The sequence below is a fragment of the Mycteria americana genome, chromosome Z, assembly GCF_035582795.1.
Source record: "Mycteria americana isolate JAX WOST 10 ecotype Jacksonville Zoo and Gardens chromosome Z, USCA_MyAme_1.0, whole genome shotgun sequence".
In the NCBI taxonomy this organism is placed as follows: Eukaryota; Metazoa; Chordata; class Aves; order Ciconiiformes; family Ciconiidae; genus Mycteria; species Mycteria americana.
The window spans coordinates 30763069-30787512 of record NC_134396.1 but is presented as its reverse complement, the minus strand read 5'-3'; the positions used below and the strand labels follow the sequence as shown (position 1 = coordinate 30787512).

Sequence of the window (24444 nt, the reverse complement as noted above, 5' to 3'; positions counted from 1 at the left end):
CTGGACCGTGATTTCCACATTTTGGACAGGCCTGGATTATACCTCTTGCTTCATTTTCCGTTAAAATTAAATTGTCTTTTTAGACCTTTAGCATTTTGATGGAAATTTTCATGACTTTGTCTAGCTTGTTGAAATTTGTCCATAGGAGGTGCATGGCACACTGGACTAACCAGACTGTCAGCCAGCTAGTTACCTTGACCAAGACCAAGGTCCAATTGATGGCTACGAATATGGATGATACAGCAGGCTGCTGTTCGTTGACCTAATACAGACCGCAGTCTGATAAACAAACTCCCCAATCTAGGATTCGTTGTTTCCCGTAATAGGGCATCTTCTAGACGTGGCACTATTCCAGCCACATACATTGAATCAGTTACCACATTTAAGGGAATATTTATCCAGTTAGTCAAAGCCCAAACTACTGCAGTCAGTTCCAAAGTCTGGAGGGAATCTTGAGGCTGCCCCTCCATGATATACTGCTTCCAATTGTCGCCTTCCTTCCAGACACAGGCTGCACACCGCAGGCGCTTGCCTGCATCTGTATATACAGTGACACCACCTGGCAATGGGTTGTTGCTTACTTTGGATCTCTGTATCCACTGATTCCATCTTAACATCTGCCATAATTTTCCTTGTGGCTGCTGAGAGTGTATTTTACCATCATAGCCTAATAGGGCATTCTGTATGGCCTCAGCATTACGAAGCCACCACTCTACCTCCACGGCACTAACAGGTATACTAATGTCCCCCGGTTCCTGGCCACTAATTTCTATGACTCGTGACTGTCCTTTCCGTATTAATTCGCCTACTGCTTCAGTTCGTGTTTGGATACTCGTTTTTGGTTGTACGCTTAAAAATACCCATTCTAAAATATGAAACATATCTCCTCGTGCTTTGCATTTGGCAGTGGCAGTGGTATTTAATTGAAGGGTTGAGGTAAATTCCCCTTTCTTATTTTGCCACTGACAAATGACTGCATAAGGTGAGTCTTTTCCATTACAGACGATTAACGATATTGGCAGTGGCAAGATGCGGCGCGATGACCAAGCTGCGTGCATTTTTTGAATGATTTGTTGCAGCACCGTGTGGTGCTCCATTGTCAATGTCACTTTGTCCGCAGAATTTGTCCCACGCAATAACGCAGTCAGGGGTGCAATGTCAGTATTAGAAATACCAACACAATTGCGAACCCATTGAATGTCCCCAAGCAAGGTTTGGATGTCATGTAAGGTATGCAGTTGAGTGACAAGCTCTGTTTTTTGTGGTCGGATTTTTGAGTCTGTAATAGACCACCCAAGATATTTCCAAGGGGCAGTATGCTGCACCTTCTCTGGTGCAATGACAAGCCCCTTTTTCGCTAATATGGTGGTGAGCTGGCGCAATGACTCGTCTGAGAATGGCTGTTCTTGACAGCAAAGAGTATCGTCCATATAATGATAAATTATCGTATTTGACCATTGGGCTCGAAGTGGTTGTAGCGCCCATGCTACATACAATTGACACAATGTGGGTGAATTTTTCATTCCTTGTGGTAAGACAACCCATTCATATCGCTCTGCCGGTGCGGCCTTGTTCACCGTCGGCACAGAGAAGGCGAAACGTTGAGTGTCTTGTGGGTGCAATGGAATGGTAAAAAAACAGTCTTTTAAGTTGACTATCAAGATGTACCATCCGTGTGGTAACATACTGGGAGATGGCATTCCGGGCTGCAACACACCCATAGATTGTATTTGGTCATTGACTTTACGCAAGTCATGCAAAAGTCGCCATTTTCCACTTTTCTTCAGGATTACAAAAATGGGAGTGTTCCAGGGACTAACAGAAGGTTTAATGTGTCCAGCTGCCAGTTGTTCAGCAACCAATTGTTTGGCAATTTGCAGTCGCTCTTCAGTCACAGGCCACTGGTCAACCCACACAGGCTCATTTGTAAGCCATGTTAGTGGTGGGTTGGGTGGCTGCTCCCCAGTGCCCATGACTAAAAATGCTTTGTTGTCAGAACGGCTCCAATTTGACTTAACACATCTCGCCCGACTAGTGCTTCCAACATCCCAGGCAAGGGCAACACATACACCTTAAGAGTGGCGTGCTGCCCCTCCGGAAACTGTAAATGTATTGGTTGTTTGCTAATATAGGGTACTGATTGTCCACCAACTCCTGCAATACTTGATGTTGGTAGTTCTACTGGCCAAATTGAAGGCCGTATGTTACGGCTGATGATTGTAACATCCGCCCCAGTATCTAACATCGCATCAATTTGTTGTGATATGCCCTGTTGAGTAATAGTAATTTTCATTGTTGGCCGCTGATTTAATTTTGTCGTAAAACAAATGGCCGGGCCAGTGGACCCGAAACCGTGATCACCCCGGCGAACATTTGATTGAGGCATATGGGTTAATGGGTTGCTAATAGCAACTATTTGTGCAATTTTACTACCTCTAGGGATAAACACTGGTGGACAAACAGTATAGACCATGATATAAATACGACCCGTGTAATCTGCGTCGATTACTCCAGGTAACACGATGAGACCTTGTATACCGGCGGAGGACCAGCCTAGTAACAATCCTCCAACGTTGCTTTCTTGATGGACAAGAGGTCCTATAACATTGCTGGGAACTTTTTGGACATTAGAGTCAATGAGGGTGACATCTACTGTGGTTTCCACGTCGACTCCCAGGCTTCCTCGGGTGGCTGGTTGGCACTGTTGTAGAAAACCTGTGTCTCGTTTTGGGGGTTCATTTGTGTCTGCACGCGACCTCTCTCCGCGCTCGGTTTCCAGTTTCCCGAGCATGCCTTGGTAGCATGATTGTTTTTCTGGCAGTGATCACACCAAACTGCAGCACGACAATTCGTTTTCACGTGGCCTGATTCCCCACAGCGAAAGCAGCTGCCACGAAAAGGTTGTCCTGGCGGTCGACGAGGTTTTCCTTTGGGAGCTGGGCCTTGTTTTTTCTGCACCACTGCAGCTAGTGGCTGCATTATTTCTCGAACTGCTCCTTGGACCGCGGCAGCAACGGTATTTCCCTGTCCTTGTGTTTCGGCTCTTTCTACTCGTAGAAGCATTTCCTCTACTCCAGCTCCTTTGGGCAAACTGGCTAGCATTTGTCTTGTTGTCTTATTAGCATTATCAAAAGCTAATATTTTGAACATTTGTTGTCTGTTGTCTTCTGATAGATCAGGATGATTCATGATAGCTTCCCAGAGCCGATCTACAAAATTACTGTATTTCTCGGTTGCTCCTTGTTGGAGACTACTAAAAGAGGGGACGCTGGATCCCGGTAGGCTAAGGAATGCCTCAAGTGCTAGCTGAGCAGACAATTGTAGCATATTTGCCGAAAATGTAATTTGCACCTGATAGTCGCTGTATGGTCCTTGCCCTACAAGCATATCTGCAGTGATTCCACAAAGTGGGTCCCCGTCTCTTTGTCTTTGAGCTGCAGCACTAATGGCTCGCTGTTGCCAGGATGACATCCATAGTAAATATTGCATTGGGGTGAGTAACAGTCCCATCAGGTTTTGACAATCATATGGGCACATGAGGTCGGCAGAAAAAATCCAACTAACAATTTGTCTTGTGGCCTGGGATTTTACTCCATATGTTGAGATGGTGGTTCGGGCTTGTTGTAATATTTTCCAATCATGCGGTTCCCCCTTTCCTTGCCCGTTTTCCTGTACAACCGGAAATGCTAGTGTCGTAGGGCCTTCAGCCCCCCCCACAGGCTTCCACTGTCCTTCTAGAATTGCATCTTTGATGACACCACTCCAGCGTGTGGTTCTAAGGAGTGCCGGAGGGTTCATTAAACACGGAGGCACAGCTCCTCCTTTCCTTTTTGTTTGTAATTCCAGAGCATCAAGACGTTTCAGAACTGCTTGCAACATTTTTGCAGTGGCATCAGAGGATTGTGGCAGCTCCTCCCCGCTAGATGGTGTGGTAGTTCCAGAGGATTCCGTAGAGGGGGGTAGGGGCGGATAGAACGAGGTTGAGGGCGGCAACGGAGGCGCGGAGGGTGGCTCACTGGGCGGAGCTGCAGGGGGAAGTCGGCAGGCTGCTCCGCCCAAGCCGTCAGGTTCTGTCGCTCCCGCCCCTCCAGGGGCCTTTGGCGGAGCTACTTCCGCATTCGCTTCACAGTTTGCATTAACTCTGCTAACTGGAACTTCCGCCTTTTCTGGCGTCTGCATTGATTCCGCCATAACACGCAGTTCAGAAACATTTTTACAGACAGTTCCAGACGCGCCTCTCACGGCAGGCAGCCCAACAAAACGCGCAATAGGTCCCGGTTTGTTTTTGGGCTTATCGTTAGACACTCCCGGACCTAACATTTGGGCAGCAGCGCAAGCTACTTCCCTCTCCGCCTTCATCGCGTTCAAAGTTTCCAAGACAATGTTCCAGAGTCCACGAACCGCCTTTATTTCCTTTTCGTCCTTTTCATCCCCCTCTATTGTTTTCTGCCACATTGTTCCTCCAAAATCTCGCCATTCCGATACGGAAAATAACATGCAGGTGTCAGAAAAGTGACCCCAACATTGTCCCAACTTAATCAACCTACTTAACTGCTTCACTGGTGCTTCTATCCCTCTCTTGGAGAGGATTCCAGCGAGTGGCGCGGCCGCAGCTTCTGCTTCCATCACTGCGCCTGAGAGGTGAGGAGCGACCTCACACCGGCGTCTGCCCTGCTTCTGCCCCAAGCAGCGCTTCTCTCAGCCGTGGTTTCCCACTCCCCTCCTCTAGCTGCTTACCGCAGTCACGGAGATTTCATCGGCGAGTAACCATCCTCTGCTACCAGATGTCGGAGTGGGAGACGGACCCGGGTAACGATGAGTCTCAATGTGAGTATGGTCGTTCTCGTTTATTCAGATTACTTGACAGGTTTATATAGAAGCTAAGCAAAGCACGCGCTAACAGCGACTATTCCATTGGATAACTATACTTGTCCACGCGCTTAAAACAGTTATATGATTGGTACAAAGTTGCCGTTCACGCACTGTTCACAAAGGGGGGTTTATCAGCATTTTCCCAGACTTAGTCCCGCTTATCTTGTTTTACCAAGTACTCCTTCTGCTGTTCTCAAGGGAATTTCACCTTGATCTCTGGCTCCCAGGCCCCATCAAAGGCTGGATTGCTCACATCAATCAAGTCGTGTCCTTTATCACTTAACCATTCTTCCACAGGGGAAGAAGAAGGAAGGGGGGAACGTTCAGAGTGATGGCATTTGTCTTCCCAAGTAACCATTACATGTGATGGAGCCCTGCTTTCCCGGAGATGGCTGAACACCTGCCTGCCCATGGGAAATAGTAAATTAATTCCTTGTTTTGCTTTGCTTGTGTGTGCAGCTTTTGCTTTGCCTATTAAACAGCTTTTATCTCAACCCACGAGTTTTATCACTTTCACCCTTCCAATTGTCTCCCCCATCCCACTGGGGAGGAGCAAGCAAGCAGCTGTGTGGGGCTCAGCTGCCCTCCAGGGTTAAACCACAACACGTACAAATCAAATTTTTTTAAGTTATCTTTTACATAAAAACTGAATGGCAGATAAGGAAAACAGAGATAAGGTATCAGAGATACAGATGAGGCAGGATCTGTCAAGCTCAAACTTCATATGAAGCACAAATATTTCAAAGAGAACCTTCAATCCTCCAATTATATACACATAATGACTAGTTTTCTAAATAAAAGCTGTAGGAGTGAGACTTCTTCCATTAGATTAATTAAAAGTTTTTGTACACAGAAAATGTAAATTGCAAATGGGTTAATTAAACATCCTGCCTTACACATATCACAAGACTTAGATTTATGCAAACAGAAGACTGGAAATCTGTATAGATCCTTTTATAGGAATCTAGGCTGCAACTGTAGGTTTCAAAAGCCAACGTGTAATAAAATAAATCAATCAATTTTCAGGATTTCAGAGATAATTCAGTGGAGGTTATTTATTTATCTAACTGTGCGTATCTTATAGCATAGATCAGCATACAAGGTAGCAGTGAGAATAGCTCATCTGAATATGCAAAGCTCTAAGTGACAAATTTAGCTTTTCACCTCAAGCATTCCTGTGGCTTTGTCTTTTTGCAGGGTTTTTTGGTTTTGCTTCTTCACTCCCAAAAGCTGAATCTATAATAAAGACTACTATTACCTTAAAACTAACGGTAAAACATATGGACTCCAAGAAAGAGTCACCCACCAAGATTTGGTTTTATGTCACATTCTCTAGAGCCTTGCCCCAGTGTGAACATTCACAACTAGCATTCTTAACCAACATTCTCCCAGGCCAACCTAACAACCTTGTCTCAGTAGACCGAAGTAGCCCAGACAATTGTATGTGGAGATAATTTTGACATATTTCTAAATTACCATTAACTGTATAAAGTAACACCAACGTGGCAACAATTCAAGGTAGGTTATGAGATGGGTATCACTGCTCCTGTTCAAGTGGCCATAAAACTGACTTTCACCACAACAGTGGTGGTGCTTTGCAAGTTGCTCTGAAATCATAAACCTGCTTTTCTCTCATCAAAACCTTAACTCATCCAGAATAAACAGTCCCATAAAAGAAAGATTAAAATATATTGAGAAGTGAGATACTTCTCGGAGTAACATACTCCCCAAGAAGCAACCTGCCTTGCAGATTCTCTCAGATTCTCTCTTGTATGGCAACAAGTAAGAACCTTTTAAAGCCCAAACTCCATTCAGACCTATCACATGGGTTTACACCACGGAATTCAAAGGAGTCCACATACAACCCACCTCAAAGCATCACCTTGGAACCGGGCTTTAATGAAACCTGGGGAAGGGAGCTCCTCAGTAATTCTCTGAACTACCTTTTCTTCTCTGTTAAAAATAACTCCTTCCCGCTCCCCACCCCCCCCACCCCCACCCCCGGCTTTTATTCTCATCACAGCTAAAGTGCTATTTGAGAGGCACATAGCAATTGGGATCTTCCTCCCCCACCCCACTCTCTGGAGGCTTCCTTAAATTAACCCCTCCTATGCCTTAATCACCACATTCCTCCTAGCTTAAATGTCTTTGAAATGCTTGGTCACACTTTCAAGACCATCCTTACAATATTTTATAAATCCTGCATCATAAGGAGTATTCCTTATTATCACGGTATTCTTTAAAGTACAAAAGCAGGTGGGGGAAGCAAGTCATTCCAAACTCACCTGCACATGGCAGAGTCTGATTAACATCAATTCTGGTCCCAGTCAAAATTCAGTAATAAGATGTCTGCATTAACATTGAAAAACATAAAAATGAAACCTTCACTCAAAACACGAAATTTAATTTGCTGCCCTACCTCTCCTTCCCACTCCCTAATTGTAATTATTTATTTAGACTAACCTATGCATAATGCCACTGTATTCCCCACTTTACCCATGCCAAAGGGACAACAGCACTGCCTAAGAGAAAATTATGTTCATTAGTACACAGGAAGAAAACTAAAATTAATTTCCTCATTAAATTAAATAGAACCCAAAAGAAGACTTGCGTACCAAAGGCTCACACCCTCAAAGGAAGAACCTGTTTTGGTTAAATCAAGTCTTAGGGAAAGGGAAGCTTGCAAAGAAACCAAATAATACAAGAAGAAAAGAAAAATCCCCTTGAAGCTAGGAGACTTGATAGATGGAAGAAGTTTTATTTCTGGGCACCTGTTGCACCTTGAGTGTTAAGAAAAAAAAAAAAATCAGCTGATTTTCTGTTACCTAAATCTTTGAATGATACAAGGTAAATCGCAGGGCAATGAGCAAGCAATGGACATCCCATGCCTCTGGGGGGGCAATCATTAACACTAACACAGCAACCTGCATCACCATTTTAACTCCCAAAATTATCAGGGAGGTCACATGTGCTCCTCCACTGAGATATATAAGTTTTCCATACTACTGTTAACAAAATGTGTGAACAGGCAAGAAATCTTCTAATAATATTATCCAGACAGCTTTGTATGCAGCAGCATGGTTGGAAGACTCTCAACTCTGAGAATAAGAGGGTTTCGTTAATTCTTTAAACAATAGCCATCCCTGATAAATGCTGTCATTGGTTTACCCTGTGCTGGACAAAAAGGCTACATAAAACATCAGTAGAGATGTCAGATATATCATTACAATGATCAAACTCCTTACTTAAGTTCCTTCCTTCCGATCTCTCCCCATAGTGCCTCTTCCTTTCGCCAGAGGCAGGGTCTTACACAACTCCATTTGGTCTTAAGCTAGTTCTCTATTCAGTAGTCTGCTTCCTGCAACATTCTTAGTTGTAGCTACATTGGACTATACATATGGCAATTAGATCTAATCAGACTAAGGATTATAATTACATTCATAATCCCTAGTTATAAAAGCATTCAAACCCTTTAAAGTCAGTCCGCTCAGTCCTGTCCTTCATCAGCTGTGATGAGAAGTTCATTCCCAGTCCTGTGTCCACATTAATTTTCTAGTTACAAAGTTTATTCTACACTAAGCAGGTATTAAATGAAAGTTCTACAATGACTTTTACACTAACACCTAGTAAATTCGATTTACAAAATTCTCAGAAAAAGACTAAGCATGTGCTACTATAAGGCCAGTTACATATTTCCTTAAAAGTACTGTCCTTTAAAGTTTACTTGTTTTGAACTGTATATTCAAATTATAGGATTAGAAAAAACCCAAAATGTTCTAGTACAGCAAAGCTGCTCCTCTCTCCATCTCTGTCATGTAATGGATAAAGAATGCTGGAACTAATTTAAATATTAAATTTATGCTAAACCTTCATCAAGGGCTTAACAGCTCCAAAAAGCTGATACGATGATTCATTAGCTCCCAGTAGGCAAGCAGCAGCTCCGGAGAGGGAGAAGCATGCTGCCTGGCAAGACTGCCTTCTGCATCCACCATGCTCCTGGAGGATGCGGCGGTTAGGTCAAGTCTGTCATTAGCAACCTGAAAAAGGGTTTCAGGATTATGTTTTTTGTTTTCAAAATGAGTTTGCAGCTCAAAAATGATGCCGAGATATCTCAATAAATCTCCTTTTTAAAGTAAGATTAAACATGCGAGACAAAATGCTTTTATTTAATAAATAGGTCTGAGACCCGTTCTCACTCTCTGCAATTGGGTGGTCTGATTTCTTTTTTCTAAGCTACAGGACAGTTATGCTTCTTCAAAAGCACAAGCTAAGGGAGGATAGCAGGGGAGGAAGATAATCCTTCTCTTCTGTTCCTTCACATTTCCTTACATTTTACTGAAGAGAAGTTGTCCTCATGCAGCCCTTGTGTCAGAACACAGAATGAGAAACAACCAGCAAACAGTAAGTCAAGTAAAGTCATGTTCAAAAGGAAAAACCCATTTCAAAAAATATAATCCAAATACATATTAACATATGCTGTCCCCATTTTAAATTCTCAATGAAGGCTATCACTTGACATTATTCCCACCACACTTTCTTTGCTCATATGCCTATCCTGAAGGGTTCTTTTTGGTCAGTTTTAACACTAAAAGATCATTCCAGGCCCCCCACAAAAAGCCAACCACAAACGCCAAAAAGCCCCCCACAAAAAAGCCACAAAAGGCAGGAAATTAATGTCACTGCAAAGTTCCAGGTTTTATTTCTAGGAAATGTTGGGCTGCATTTTGGAAGAGAGGTAGCATCAATCTAGTTCTCCAGTAGGCAAGGCAGTGAAGTAAGCAGGTTTTCAAGAGCATTCAGTACTCTGACATTTTCAGTATTTTTGTCTTGCTGACTGGAGCAAGAAAATTCACACAAATGAAGGAACCAGTTTTTTAGATAAGTGCACAAATGAAGATAAGTTTTTGTTTATAAAAGCTATAAAATAAACTGCTCTCAAAAAATCAGAAGGACTTTTTAGAGAACGTAAGATAGGTTTTCAAAAGTTCCATGCACTCCAGCAGGATCCTAACCAATAAGCTTCAACCATGAAGAATCTGTCCACAAGATCTGACAGACAGTTTCCCTACAGCTACTCTCCAAACTTCATATAATCAGACATAGAATAATACCATCAGGCACCACCTGAGTGAGCCAAATCCAGTTCAACATGTCCTTAAACATGTCTTCTACCTGAATAAAAATGTATTTTACCTTTTTTTTTTTACTGCACTCCCAGCCCCCAAAGAACACAAAATAATGCATCTTCAGATGGATTTCCCAGAAGGGTGTCATTTACCATTAAAATATTTCATTCCAGCAGTTGAAAGACCATAAAAGAACGGATGTCCTCTAGAGCCTCATAATCCTCTAATAATGGTAATAGATTTTGTGCTACTATTCACCAGTGACCTCTCAGTCAGACAATTTAATTTCTTCCCCTTGCAGCACAGCTGATTTCACAGAGTGTAGTAACAGTTTTTGTACAACAAGAAAATTCATCCGATTAGAAAGACTATTAAGCCTTTCATGAACAGCATGTGTCAGTGCAGCCTCTGCAGTGATTTAAGACAGCCTAAAAGCCCATGTACTACTCTTAATTTGTCAGCCTTTTAAAAAGATTTCTGCATTTTCTTCCATAGTGTTTCAGACCATTACTCCAAAATGCCTCAGCTAAAACCAGATCTGATATAATTACTAATCTTGCACCATAGAAAGGCTTTTACTCAGTGGGGAAGGAGGAGGTACATACACGGAAGTCCTCTGTAGGCTCTCTTCATGGAAAGGGTAAGAAAAAACAAAAATAAAGCATAACTAGAACAATGTCTGCAAAATCAATTACGGTAATTATTTTTAAACCTAGCAAGGTTTTCAAAATGCTCCATTAATTTACTGCAGAGACAATAGACTCATTATAAAAACAACATTCAGTGTGGAAATGGGAGATCCTGTTTGTGAACCCTCCCTTGGGGAGTAGTAATAAACATGAAAGCAATGAGGACAGCATTCTCAATGCACATTCTCTCTTTCTGACCCTGTTTTGTTTTGAAACACAATTCTTCAACTCAGATTTTGCATGGCAATCACCAATGGCTTTTCAATTCAATATCCACAGCTACAACCACTGATCATCTGAACCACAAAGTAACAGAATTTCACTAGCAGCAGAATTACTGATTATCTTGATCATTTAAAAAAAAAAAAAAAAGCACTACACAATTCTTTTTATGCTATGACCCTCACCATGACATCTCAGCACTTCCGTATATTCTGCTGTAGTACAGGTATTCCACAGTTTGGCTGCAAAGTTGACACTTTTTTTATTTTGCCCTGTGCACATTTTATTTACCTTTTGCAAGGCTAAGCTCTAAGGTCTGCTAGCCCAAGTTTACTTTGATTTGAACATGAATCAAAGACATGGAATTGGGAATGTACCTGTATTTACGTGGTTTGACCTTCTTTCCATTACAAACACCTGAGTTTAAACTGAGTGTTCAAGTGCTGCTAACACCAAAGGACCAGATTCAAGTTAATATAGGTGACTGTTTAAAAATACCCTTGGTATTAACAGCCATTTTTTGTTCTCTTCTTTCCATACCTAACCTCTGACTTTGTTATTCTCTTCTTCAGAACAGCCTTCTAATTACTATGCTGCACACCACCTTCCACTGTGTCCTTCAGAAAGTGCCCTATGGAACCGAAGACTCAAAACATTTAACAAGTTTGTTGTGATGAGCTTTCTGCTTTCTTAACTTAAAGGACATTCCAATCACTGTTTTACTACTTACTTTCCCCATCTTTTATAAAGCACCATTTATTTATGTGGAACTGAATAAAACACAGAACCAAATAAAGCAATTCCCAAAGTATTACTTTGCCATCAATATGTTATCAATATTGCTGCCATCACAGTGCCCACTAAGTTTATTAAAGTAATCGGTTATTTCCCCCATCCATGAGCTTCAATGCTTTCTCCCCCTGTGGTAACTACTTTGACTGCAAGAGAAAGACCAGACAAGTCCTAGGCAATTCTTCCTGCCTTACAGAGAGCATTGGACCTACAAGAAACAATGTGATAATCTTTCACTGCAGTGCTGTGCCACACTGTAATAATCTCTGCGGACCCATTACGCAGCCTCAGAAGTAAAATAGCTTGTCAGAGTCAAGACAGATGCCAGGTGATCCCGAGTTCAAGTGAGCCAGACAGTAAGTCCCCGTTTTAAAGCGTTAAGATATTTTGGAATAAAATATGCAATTTAAAAGACAGCAATGCATTAGATATTGCTAACTGGAGAATATTGAGGTGTTCTTGGTTGCATTTACCTAAGGACTGAGAAGGAAGTATAATACCAATTAAGCACAGTACTTATCTCATGCCAAATTTCCAAATGTTACCCAGCAGAATGCCTGCTGTATTACTAATTATACTGATTGCTTTATATGTTACTACTAAAAAAGATGCTTGAATAATTTACATATTTTGCAAAGAAGTAATTTAAAGCCCACAGTAATTTAAAAGACTAAAAGCTCACCATTTGCAGTCCCTGTTAGCAAATGAAACCAAAACATGAGCCAGTTAGACGATATCAACAAATTATGGTTTGAGTTCTGCATTTTAAACAACAGTTTCTAATTCACATGGACTTCCGCTGACCATCAGGGAAGCAGAAAATATGATGCAGTTTGAACTTCACCTTCTACTTTGTATTTGGGCACAAGCCATTTTTCCCAACGCCAGGAAGGATTTTTTCACCAGCCTGAAGGGCTTCTTATTTCTGAAGTAGTCAGACCACCATAGTTAGCTCAAGAGGCTGTGTTCATCAATCTTATTTACTGTATTGGTGAACAAAAGCTTTGCCTTAAAATAAGCAGAACAAAGTAGGTAAACCCACTCATGTCATGCCAAACATCAACAACTTTGTGTTAAATCCTGTATCTGTCTAAAGCTTCTGTAACTCTGCTGACTTGCATTTAAATTTGTCTCTAAAGCTGTTCATTTAAAGTCAGTGGAGCTATTCCAGATTACTCCAATGAAATTCAGAAGAGAATCATGCCTACAGTCAGAGTTCAGGCCATTCTGCTCAGGTGCCATATTACTTTAGTAGCTTTTTTTTCAGCAAGTTATTGCTTTTTTGAATGACTACCAAATTACATTTTGAACAGCTATATCAAATAGTTAATAAACAAAGCATTATGCTTTTCCTCTTTCTGTAATATGCCACTGATTCATCATACAACTCAAAGACCTATTGCAGCAAATCAAGTTAGAGACAGTCTACAGACAAAAACAGGAAACTCACAATAAAAAGCCTGGAGTTACCTTGGTGTTTTTTATGCGGCTAGCTAGTCACAAGAAGAAAACTGACTTGCAGCAGTTTGGATCAGAACTGAAGAAAAGTTTCCCAGGATAGGGCAGATGTATGTCTACTGCAGGTGTCATAACATGTAGCCGTAACTTACCTACCATTTTCCTAGAGGATAATTAATCAATTTACAAAGCCTGGGGCTTGTATCCCTGGCTGCAGACTATTTAGTGGACCTGTCAAACTAATCATAGTAGGGGTGTAGTACTCACACTAGTTTTGAATGCTTTCAGGAAAAGATTTTTCAAGAAGAAACTAAGTTAAAGAAGAGATGAACAGGTCGTTCTACATCAGCTCAGCTTTGCTTTTACAGACAAGTGCAATTCATTTTGCTTACTCCTGCCCTTTGAACACAATTAGGTGCTTCCCACTTAAAGTGAGAAAATGAAATTTTAATAACTACCTTGCCAAAAAAATTTAGGTAAACAAAGCATTTATAAGCTACCTTAAGCTTTGTGTCTTCCCTCAAAAACCTGTCTCTTGCAGTTACAAGAGAAAATACATCTGGAAGAATGATTTCTGACTGCCAGCTTAGGATCACGTTGTCATGGTCAGGTCACAATTTTCATTACCTGTAAGTTTTACATTCTTCCCCTTGTCATTGATGAGCTCCACACCCTTCCTCTCAACTGGAGCTCTAAATCGCATGTAAGAAATAAAAAGTGTTATTTTCCAGCAATACCATCCTATTCTTAACATGCCTGCTTATTAAAGGATTCCCTTCTGTTTCCTAGAGATAAGACACTGAGATTGCTTACTTTATGCTACCAGCTTTCCAACTTGTACTTTAATATGGTCAATATTTCATGCACCTAAAGCATTGTACGCAGCACAATAAGTAAATTTTTTAGCATGGGCTAAAATAGCATACAGTAAGGCCACTTCTATACTAGTGTTGGTAAAAAAAAAAGTCTTAACGGGTGATGTACTTCATACAATGCTCCCCTCAAATCTATTACAGTGCATATAACCCAAAACCCCAGACCTCTGATGATGATAAACTCATGAATGAAACACTTCTTAACAGAAACCTTAGCCTTGTTAGTAATGCAGAAAACCTTTTTCTAGCTGTGAATTGATGACCACGGTAAACCTATATCCTGAGGTCAGAACACTAACCTGCACTTTTAGAAACAATATTCGAATCGACGGTTTCCTTTATCTTTCAACAAAGAAAATGGGGGGGGGGGGGCGGCGGTTAATATATTCTAACATAAAAAGCATAAAGCCACTTGTTAAGAAAGGCTTAAAAAATGCTCAAGGCTTCCATTTCTTTCAAAGCAGTTAAGTAACAACTTACTGAATGAACTCTACACCATGCTCATTCCAAAAATATTAGAGCATGCCATTGTACCTGGTGATCAGCAGCAATACCACCACCATTTGGTAAACAGCTCTCCTAGCATAGGTTGTCTGGAGTTTTACCATGTCAGGAAAAGTAACCTGGGAACTCTTACTGCAATATATTTATTTCTCCCTGTCACAGACCACCAGAGCCCTTTGTGATCCACTATTTTTCACCATAAGGTTTTAACTTTAACACACAGCATTGGTATCTTAAGTTAAATGGAGTGACAAGAAGCAGGTGACAAATTAAAAGGAAGCTAAATATTGCATGAAGCAGCAAAAGCAGCTTCAAGTGCCCTCTTGCCACATCTGTCTGAGAAAGAATCTTTTGCTCTGGGAAGAGTACTGTGAGGTTCTGACTTGCTCACATATTTTGTTATGCTTTTTTTCTGCTTTTTAATTCTCCCCTGTTTTGTTTTATTTAACTAACCTCTAGAAGAGGTACAAGGCTATAACAGAATGGAAGAATTTTAAACGTGTAGTTTAAGAGAAAGAATTCATCCACGTACAAGAAAATAACAGTCATTCTAAGGAAGTAAGAAAGAACCATTAAGTGGACAAAGTAAATATGGGAAAAGATATCCTGAAAAGAACAAAAAGCACTTCATTTTGCACATTTCCACCAGATGCCTAACTTTGAGGAATCAGTTCTAACTTCTAGCAGCACAGAATTTCCACTGACATCAGACTTATAACATCCCAGGGCAGCTGTTCTACACACAATTCAACAAGGAGTATACGAAGGGCACTGAATAAATACTTCAAATATAATTATCTAGGAACTAGATCCTGTTCCTATTTTGAACTGTAAATGAGCTGTGTAGCCTTCCAGGTTCTTCCTAAAGCAAGTATCAATACTGTAATTCAGGCTTTGTATAAATTCTCTCATCTTGAATCTGCAACTACCTGTGTATTAACTAAAATGAAATACCATACTAACATTAGCATAATGATAGCAGCATGCACAAGACAAAACAGGAACTTCAAAATACAAAAAAATGAGCAAAGCACAACACTTCCCTATTCAATTCACGTAACAGGCATGGATGTACTATAACACCAAATTGCCCAGTAACTTTTTTCAGTTCAACTGATGGCTACCTGTGGCTTGACGTGTGCTACAGATGTGCTGCAGACAGCTCAAGCTGGCTGCACCCTTCAGTTTAGTTTGCAATTTCCTCTTCACTGCTATACCTCTTCCCAATATGCTGCATCCGTATCTGCTGTACTCCAGTGAGACCCCACCTGAGTACTGCATCCAGATCTGGAGTCCTCAGTAAAAGAAAGACATGGACCTGTTGGAGCAGGTGCAGAGGAGGGCCACAAAAATGATCAGAGGGACGGAACACCTCTCCTATAAAGAAAGTCTGAGAGAGTTGGGGTTGTTCAGCCTGGAGAAGAGAAGGCTCTGGGAAGACCTTATTGCAGCCTTTCAGTACTTAAAGGGGGCTTATAAGAAAGATGGGGACAGACTTTGTAGTAGAGCCTGCTGCGATAGGACAAAGGGTAATGGTTTTCAACTAAAAGAGGGTAGATTCAGACTAGATATAAGGAAGAAGTTTTTTTACAATGAGGGTGGTGAAACACTGGAACAGGTTGCCCAGAGAGGTGGTAGATGCCCCATCCCTGGAAACATTCAAGGTCATGTTGGATGGGGCTCTGAGCAACCTGATCTAACTGAAGATGTCCCTGCTCACTGCAGGGGGCTTGGACTAGATGACCTTTAAAGGTCCCTCCCAACCTAAACTATTCTAGAATTGTTCCAGTCAAAAACCAAAGACCAACCAACCAAAATGGGGGGGGCGGAGGGGGGAGGGCTATGCTACAGATGCCACAACGAAAAATCCTTTAAAGACCAATGAAACCTTCCCTTTTTTATTCCTCCCTCCAAAGTATTGTATGTGTCTATTTTCTCAAGCTGTAGCGAGAAACGCAATGGGTTAAATGTGTTTGGAGGTTACGCACTTCTTGGAAACCCAGCTACAGTTGGTTTGGCTAAGATGTAAATAATACATTTCACTCTTCTTTTCAGAGCAGTGGTCTTACAGTTCACGTAAATTAACATACTCTACTTGTTCTTCCATGCCCACATAACACTTACAGTCCTGACCAGTAATGCTACAGCGAAACCCTGCAATTTTCTCCAGACTGAAAACTGGACTTTTCAATCTGTTACTGTGTGTCTGAACAGGAGTCAGAATTATTTTTTCCACATACCATCCAAAAACCAAACCTTTATCTTTAATACAGAGGTTAAAAATTTCAACACTTGAAAAGACAGAAAACAAAAAAACTGGAACTAGCATCATTTATGCCTAGAAATATAAAATAACTAATCCTCACAAAACCTGATTACAAAGCAAAATTATGACTGAATACAATGCTAGAAAGACAATAAAGAAAATTTAAAATACAAAACATTTAGTCAAACTGAGAAAAAAAAATTAAAGAAATCACATGCTCCCAAATCTGTATCAATTTGAGTGCATTATGAAACACACCCATACAAGAAAACAACAAAACAAAAGGCCAGCCTGAAAGGGATTTGAGAATAGACATACAAAAGGTTAACAGCAGGAACAGATGAAGCTATCACCTGGTTTAAAAACTACTCCGGCTTAAGAAATGTAGTCATCTCCAAAAGCACTGTATAATGAGCCTGGTTTAGCACAGCATTTCAGTATGTGTTCAACAGCAAGCACATCCTGGACTGCTTCCCTGGATCAGAACTACAGTGCTTAGCACCATAAATCATCAAGTGCGTATCCCATAAGCTGTATCTTTTTCCAACTCTTGTGCTGCAGAAAGTTATAGCTCTTTGAGACAGAAAGCAATTTTAAAAAAAATGAAGCAAATAAAGCTTGTCTTTATGGCACAGCTGAAATTTGAAGCAATGCTTCTGCTTTCCCTACAATTTTTTTTTTTTTACAAATAAGATACGATTGTTTCTGTATAACACTTCCTGCATTACCTATTACTCTTTCTAGATATCCCCATTTATCTTTCCAGGTTATAAGTATAAGCATACTGCATGTAACTATAAGCATACCGCAGGTAAGTATAAGCATGCCGCATAATTCTGGCTTGAATTCAGTACTGAAGCAGACAAAAGACTACGCACATATTTTTAAGAAGCAAGAACAGAGATATCAGAAGGGACTTGGCAGTCTTCCAGTAACCACAAAAGAACACAGAGAATGATTTATGAGGTCACCAAAAGTCAGAAATGGTTTAGTAGCCTCTTTTCAACTTCCTCATGTCGTATTTCCATACTTACTAGATAATATCAACAAATAAGCCAGTCTTTTTTTCCTAAGCCTACACGACTAAAAAATACTCAGAGACATAATACATATTTTGCTATAAGTGATATACAAAAGGTGAGTTCCAGCCAGCTTGGAGTATATGCGTGTGCATGCATATGTGTGTCTAAGGGCGAGACCACAGCAGGGCTGCCTACTTGGGGGCCAGGGGAGTCGCAGACAGTGGGGGCGGGGGGGAGTATGTGTGTGTGTAGGTGTGCATGTGTAGAGGTGCGTGTGTGTGTGTCTCTCTCTCTGCAGGATGGGGGGCAGTCTGCATCAGCAACTGCAGTGGAGCTGCGGCCTCAGGGGCTTGTATGTCCAGATGCCAGCAACTGGTGAGACTGGGATCCCGAGGACACCTACTGTGCACTCTATGCCCCATTGCTGGAGGGATCCACACTGTACATATCGTACATATCCATACATTGTACATATATCCCTACTAGTAGACCTCCATCCTGCCCAGCCAGAAAGCAGAGCAGGATGGGGCCTCTGGTGCTGTTCTGTGTGTTCTTGTGAGCACTCTGTGTGCCTGTGTTACATACATATTAGCACAGGTATGTGGTATATGCGTGTGCTGCATATGCACGGGGAATACAGGCACAGTCTTGCCACTTGTCAGACCTGGAGTCACGAAGCTGTGGCCGCCTTGCCTCTCTTGGGCTGCAGAATCCAGCCCAATTGCTCTAACAAAATGTAACAGTAAGTTTTTACCTGAGAACAATCAGCCTTGGCTATTTCCGTAGCAGCCTGGAGTACATCACAAAGACTGTCTCCATTTTCTTGGATCAGTAGATAAGCCAGCAGAAGAAAAACATGGGCAGGGACTTGAGTTGTAACAGGTAGCAGTGATTTCACTGAAGATAACCAGTTAGTAACTGCAGACTTCTCTTTCATGAGCTCTAAGATCTTCCAGGTTGTATACAATGAGCTGTAAGAGCTGGTTATGGGAAAAAGCAGTTTGCAGGATACCTGAGAACAAGTGAAACAAACAAAATTCTCCATCAAACAAATAAGGTACCATGAAAGAACAAAGAAAAAAACCTAATCCAGTTCTGTCATCCAAAACACATCTTTGTTTTAGGGTCCCAATGTCATAAATGTAAAGAATAAATTGCAATATATTTCTTTACAATCCTTTATATGAGTTCTTGCACTAAGGATGTTTGAATGGATTGCTAATTCCCTACTCAGGAGTTCCCCCTTTATTTGGCACCCATCATTCCTGTTCCTGCTGGTAACTGCAGTGCTCTTTCCTCACTAAAATGGGCACAATAAAACTGGAACACATTAACAGCTTCTGTTCCTGACAATGGCAGGTGCACCACAAAAGTATAAGTATCACCTACATTATTTTAAGGAAATTCTCTTAATTTTTGATAGTACTTAATAAAACATCACAGTTTAAGTTAATCTGATTTTACATTTTTTGTTTAACTGTTTCACTTCTCAGAACAAATCTTCTATAGATGCAGTGACGGAAGGTAACATTTAGAAACAGTAAAGTAGTAAAATACTGTCATGGCTTAGTCCCAGTCTGCAACCAAGCACCACATACCATTTGCTCACCCTCCCCCCTGGTGGGACGGGGAAGAGAATCTAAAGAGCAAAAGTAAGAAAACTCGTGGGTTGAGATAAGAACAGTTTAATAATTGAAATTAAACAAACAAACAAAAAAACCACAAAAAACTCCACTATGTTGTAATGGAAAACAACGAGGGGCGGAGGGTGTGGAACAAAACCCAAGAAAAAACAAATGATGCAATTGCTCACCACCCGCTGGTCAATGCCCAGCCCATCCCCGAGCAGCGATCACTGTTCCCCGGCCAACTCCCCCCAGTTTATATCCTGAGCATAACACCATATGGTATGGAATAGCCCTTTGGCCACTTTGGGTCAGCTGTCCTGGCTGCGCCCCCCTCCCAGCTTCTTGTGCACCTGGCAGAGCATGGGTGAACTGAAAAGTCCTTGACTGGTGTAAGCACCGCTTAGCAACAGCCAAAACATCAGTGTGTTATCAACATCATTCTCATACTGCATCCAAAACACAGCACTATACCAGCTACTAGGAAGAAAATTAACTCTGTCCCAGCTGAAACCTGGACAGTATCCACCCCTTATTCTAAATCATTTACATCATGCCCAGGTCCCACATTTTCCAATACATTCCAATTAATCACCACCACCTTTCCTGTCCTTTGATATATGCACACAGGTATCATTCCCTAAGACTATGGGCCATCCCTCTAAAACGTCCATTGGGTTCATTTAGTCCATGATTTTGGGCTCCATCTGTCATAACAGTGCTTCAGGGCAGGAGAGATGGTGCGTGGGGTTGGACTGTTGCATGCTGAAGCCAGTTCTGGTTCCATCACTGCTGCACTTTGCTTGGTCTCATCAAAGTTCATTCTTCTTTAATCTAGGTAATTCTTACTGTAATACCATTGATATGGCATGTAGCAACCACAGTAGTGATGACATGCAGTATTATATAGCAATTAACATCATACCATTCAGTTCATTGCCTGTTCTCACCCAAAATCAAATCCCCTTGAGGTACACATTGCACTTCCCCATCCTCCCACATCACCAAGTGCACCCAGGTCCTTGAGCAAAAGCAATCCCATGAATGGGTTTGACTTTGCCTGAGGCAGGAATAACCCAGACTGTCTTCCCCAGCATATTTTTTATGTGCACTACAGAGACTTTCTACCCCTCCACTGTATGTAAAACTTTTGACTGGGCAGGGCGAGCTCAACTGGCAGATCCTCTAGTGTTGACTAACCAGGTGGCCTTTGCTAATGCGTGTCCCAGTGTTTCAATGTCCCACCACCCATTGCTCTCAGCGTCATCTTTAACAGCCCACTGTATCGTTCCATTTTCCCAGAGGCGGGTGCATGACAGGGGATGTGATATACCCACTCAATGTCACACTCTTTGGCCCAGGTGTCTATGAGGCTGTTTCCGAAGTGAGTCCTGTTGTCTGACTCGATTCTTTCTGGGGTGCCATGTCACCATAAGACTTGCTTTTCACGGCCCAGGATAGTGTTCCAGGCGGTGGCATGGGGCACGGGATATGTTTCCAGCCATCCGGTGGTTGCTTCCACCATTGTAAGCACATGGCACTTGCCTTGGCGGGTTTGTGGGAGTGTGATATAACCGATCTGCCAGGCCTCCCCATATTTGTATTTCAGCCATCGCCCTCCATACCACAGAGGCTTTAACCGCTTGCCTGGTTTGATTGCAGCGCATGTGTCACATTCATGCATAACCTGTGCAATAGTGTCCATGGTCAAGTCCACCCCTCAATCACGAGCCCTTCTATATGTTGCATCTCTTCCTTGATGGCCTGAGGTGTCATGGGCCCACCAACCTATAAATAATTCACCCTTATGTTGCCAGTCCAGATCCACCTGAGCCACTTCAGTCTTAGCAGCCTGATCCACCTGCTGGTTGTTTTGATGTTCTTCAGTGGCCCGACTCTTGGGTACGTGAGCATCCACGTGACGTATGTTTACAACCAGGTTCTCTACCCGAGCAGCAATATCTTGCCATAATTCAGCAGCCCAGATGGGTTTGCCTCTGCGCTGCCAGTTGTTCTGCTTCCATTGCTGTAACCACCCCCACAGGGCATTTGCCACCATCCATGAGTCAGTATAGAGATAGAGCACTGGCCACTTTTCTCATTCAGCAATGTCTAAAGACAGCTGGATGGCTTTCACCTCTGCAAACTGACTCGATTCACCTTCTTCAGCAGTTCCTACAACTTGTCGTATAGGAGTCCATACAGCAGCTTTCCACCTCCAGTGCTTTCCTACAATATGACAGGACCCATCAGTGAACAGGGCATATTGCTTCTCATTTTCTGGCAGTTTATTGTACACTGGGGCCTCCTCAGCACGCGTCACCTCCTCCTCTGGTGATATTCCGAAATCTTTGCCTTCTGGCCAGTCCATAATTCCTTCTAAGATTCCTGGGCCATTGGGGTTTCCTATTCGAGCCCGTTGTGTGATCAGTGAGACCCACTTACTCCACGTAGCATCAGTTGCATGATGTGTAGAGGGGACCCTCCCTTTGAACATCCAACCCAGCACCAGTACTCGGGGTGCCAGGAGGAGCTGTGCTTCAGTACCAACCACTTCCAAAGCAGCTCGAACCCCTTCATACGCTGCCAATATCTCTTTTTCAGTTAGAGTATGGCGGGCCTCGGATCCTCTATATCCCCGACTCCAAAAGCCCAAGGGTCGACCTCGAGTCTCCTCTGGTGCTTTCTGCCAGAGGCTCCAGGTAGGGCCATTCTCCCTGGCTGCGGTGTAGAGCACATTCTTTACATCTTGCCCTGCCCGGACTGGCCCACGGGCTACAGCATGAACTGTCTCCTGTTTAAGTTGTTCAAAGGCTTGTTGTTGCTCAGGGCACCATTTGAAATCGTTCTTCTTCTGGATCGCTTGGTAAAGAGAGCTTATGATCAGACTGTAATTTGGGATATGCATTCTCCAAAAACCCACACCACCTAAGAAAGCTTGTGTTTCCTATTTGCTGCCTGGTGGAGACATGGCTGTTATTTTGTTGATCACATCCATTGGGATCGGACAATGCCCGTCTTGCCATTTTATTCCTAAAAACTGGATCTCCTGTGCAGGTCCCTTGACCTTACTTTGTTTTATGGCAAAACTGGCTTTCAGAAGGATTTGGACTATTTTCTTCCCTTTCTCAAAAACTTCTGCTGTATTGCCCCACATGATGATGTCATCAAGGTATTGCAGATGTTCTGGAGCTTCACCCTGTTCCAGTGCTGTCTGGATCAGTCCACGGCAAATGGTAGGGCTGTGGTTCCAGCCCTGGGGCAGTCCATTCCAGGTGTACCGGACGCCCCTCCAAGTGAAAGCAAACTGTGGCCTGCACTCTGCTGCCAAAGGGATTGAGACAAAGGCATTAGCAATATGAATTGTAGCATACCATTTGGCTGCCTTTGACTCCAGTTCGTATTGAACTGCATGTCCAGCATGTCCAGCATGGCAGCACTCAGCGGTGGCGTGACTTCATTCAGGCCACGATAGTCTACTGTCAGTCTCCACTCTCCATTAGACTTTCGCACTGGCCACGTGGGACTGTTAAAAGGTGAACAAGTCTTACTGATCACTCCTTGGCTCTCCAGTCCATGAATCAGTTTATGGATGGGAATCAGGGAGTCTCAGTGCAATACTGCTGCCGGTGCACTGTAGTGGTAGCGATCGGCACCTGTTTTTCTTCAGCCCTCAGCAACCCCACAACTGAAGGGTCCTTCAAGGGACTGGGCAAGGTGGACAGCTGTTTAATACCCTCTGTCTCCAAGGCAGCTATACCAAAAGCCCACCAGTACCCTTTTGGGTCCTTGAAACACCCTCTCCTGAGGCAGTCTATGCCAAGGATGCATGGAGCCTCTGGGCCAGTCACAACGGGGTGCTTCTGCCAGTCATTCCCAGTTAGACTCCCTTCAGCCTCCAATACAGTTAGCTGTTGGGATCCCCCTGTCACTCCAGAAATACAGATGGGTTCTGCCCCTTTATAGCTTGATGGCGTTAGGGTACACTGTGCACCGGTGTCCCCTAGAGCCTTATACTCCTGTGGGTCTGATGTGCCAGGCCATCGAATCCACACAGCCCAGTAAACCCGGTTGTCCCTTTCTTCCACCTGGCTGGAGGCAGGGCCCCTCCAGTCATGGTCACAGTACTCGTTACCCACTTCTTGTAAATATGAGTCAGGAGTTCCTTCATTAAAATCAGGAGTAAGATCAGCCCTTCTACTCTGTCTGGGGAACTGCCTGCTGGAAACTGGAGCAGCAATTTTCCTGGAAGAACCTCCTTGTGTGATTGTTTTTCCTTGCAACTCACATAGCTGTGACTCTAGGGTGGAGGTAGGTTTTCCATCCCACTTCCTTATGTTCTCTCCACGGTCACATGGAGTGTGCCCCATGGTGCGTACCCTTTATATCCTCTCTCTTGAGCAGAAGAATGCTGACTCCTAATAGCTGACTGGTCTGTACAGGTGGAGAGTAGGTCCTAACCTCTCTGAGTTGCTGGACCTCCCAGCACAGTTTCTCCACAGCCAAGATGAGGGAGGAAGAGAGACGTTCTTCGTATGCCCCAAGCTGGCTAGCCACTTCATCCACCATTGGTCCTTCTTCATCTTTCCAGGTCATTACTGCCAATGAGTTGGCATACGATGCTGGTGTGGTCCGTACCAACGTCCGCCACATGGGTTGTGTGCACCGGACTTCATCTGGATCTTTGGGTAACTGCTTGTTGTCCAGGTCACCATAAATTACCTCCAGCACGGCTAATTCCCTCAGGTACTGGATACCTCTCTCCGTGTTTGTCCATTTGCCTGGGTGATATATAACATCTTCCTTGAAGGGGTATCTTTCCTTCATAGCTAACAGGAGTCACCTCCAGAGGCTAAGGGCTTCTGCCCCTTTTCCAATCGCTTTGTCAATGCCCCCTTCCCTAGAAAGGCATCACAGCTGTTTGGCCTCCTTACCCTGTAATTCCAGGCTACTGGCCCCATTATCCCAGCATTGAAGCAGCCAGGTGACAACG

The 24444-nt window shown here is 42.9% G+C and overlaps 1 protein-coding gene across 1 annotated transcript in view; it reads right to left on the bottom strand.

The window, feature by feature from the left end:
• Positions 1-24444, bottom strand: part of FOCAD (focadhesin) — a 144466-nt gene that overhangs the window by 81637 nt on the left and 38385 nt on the right. The window contains exon 11 of the mRNA XM_075526933.1: positions 18581-18838. Within this exon, the coding sequence (XP_075383048.1) occupies positions 18581-18838 (258 nt within the window). The remainder of the gene's footprint in view (positions 1-18580; positions 18839-24444) is intronic.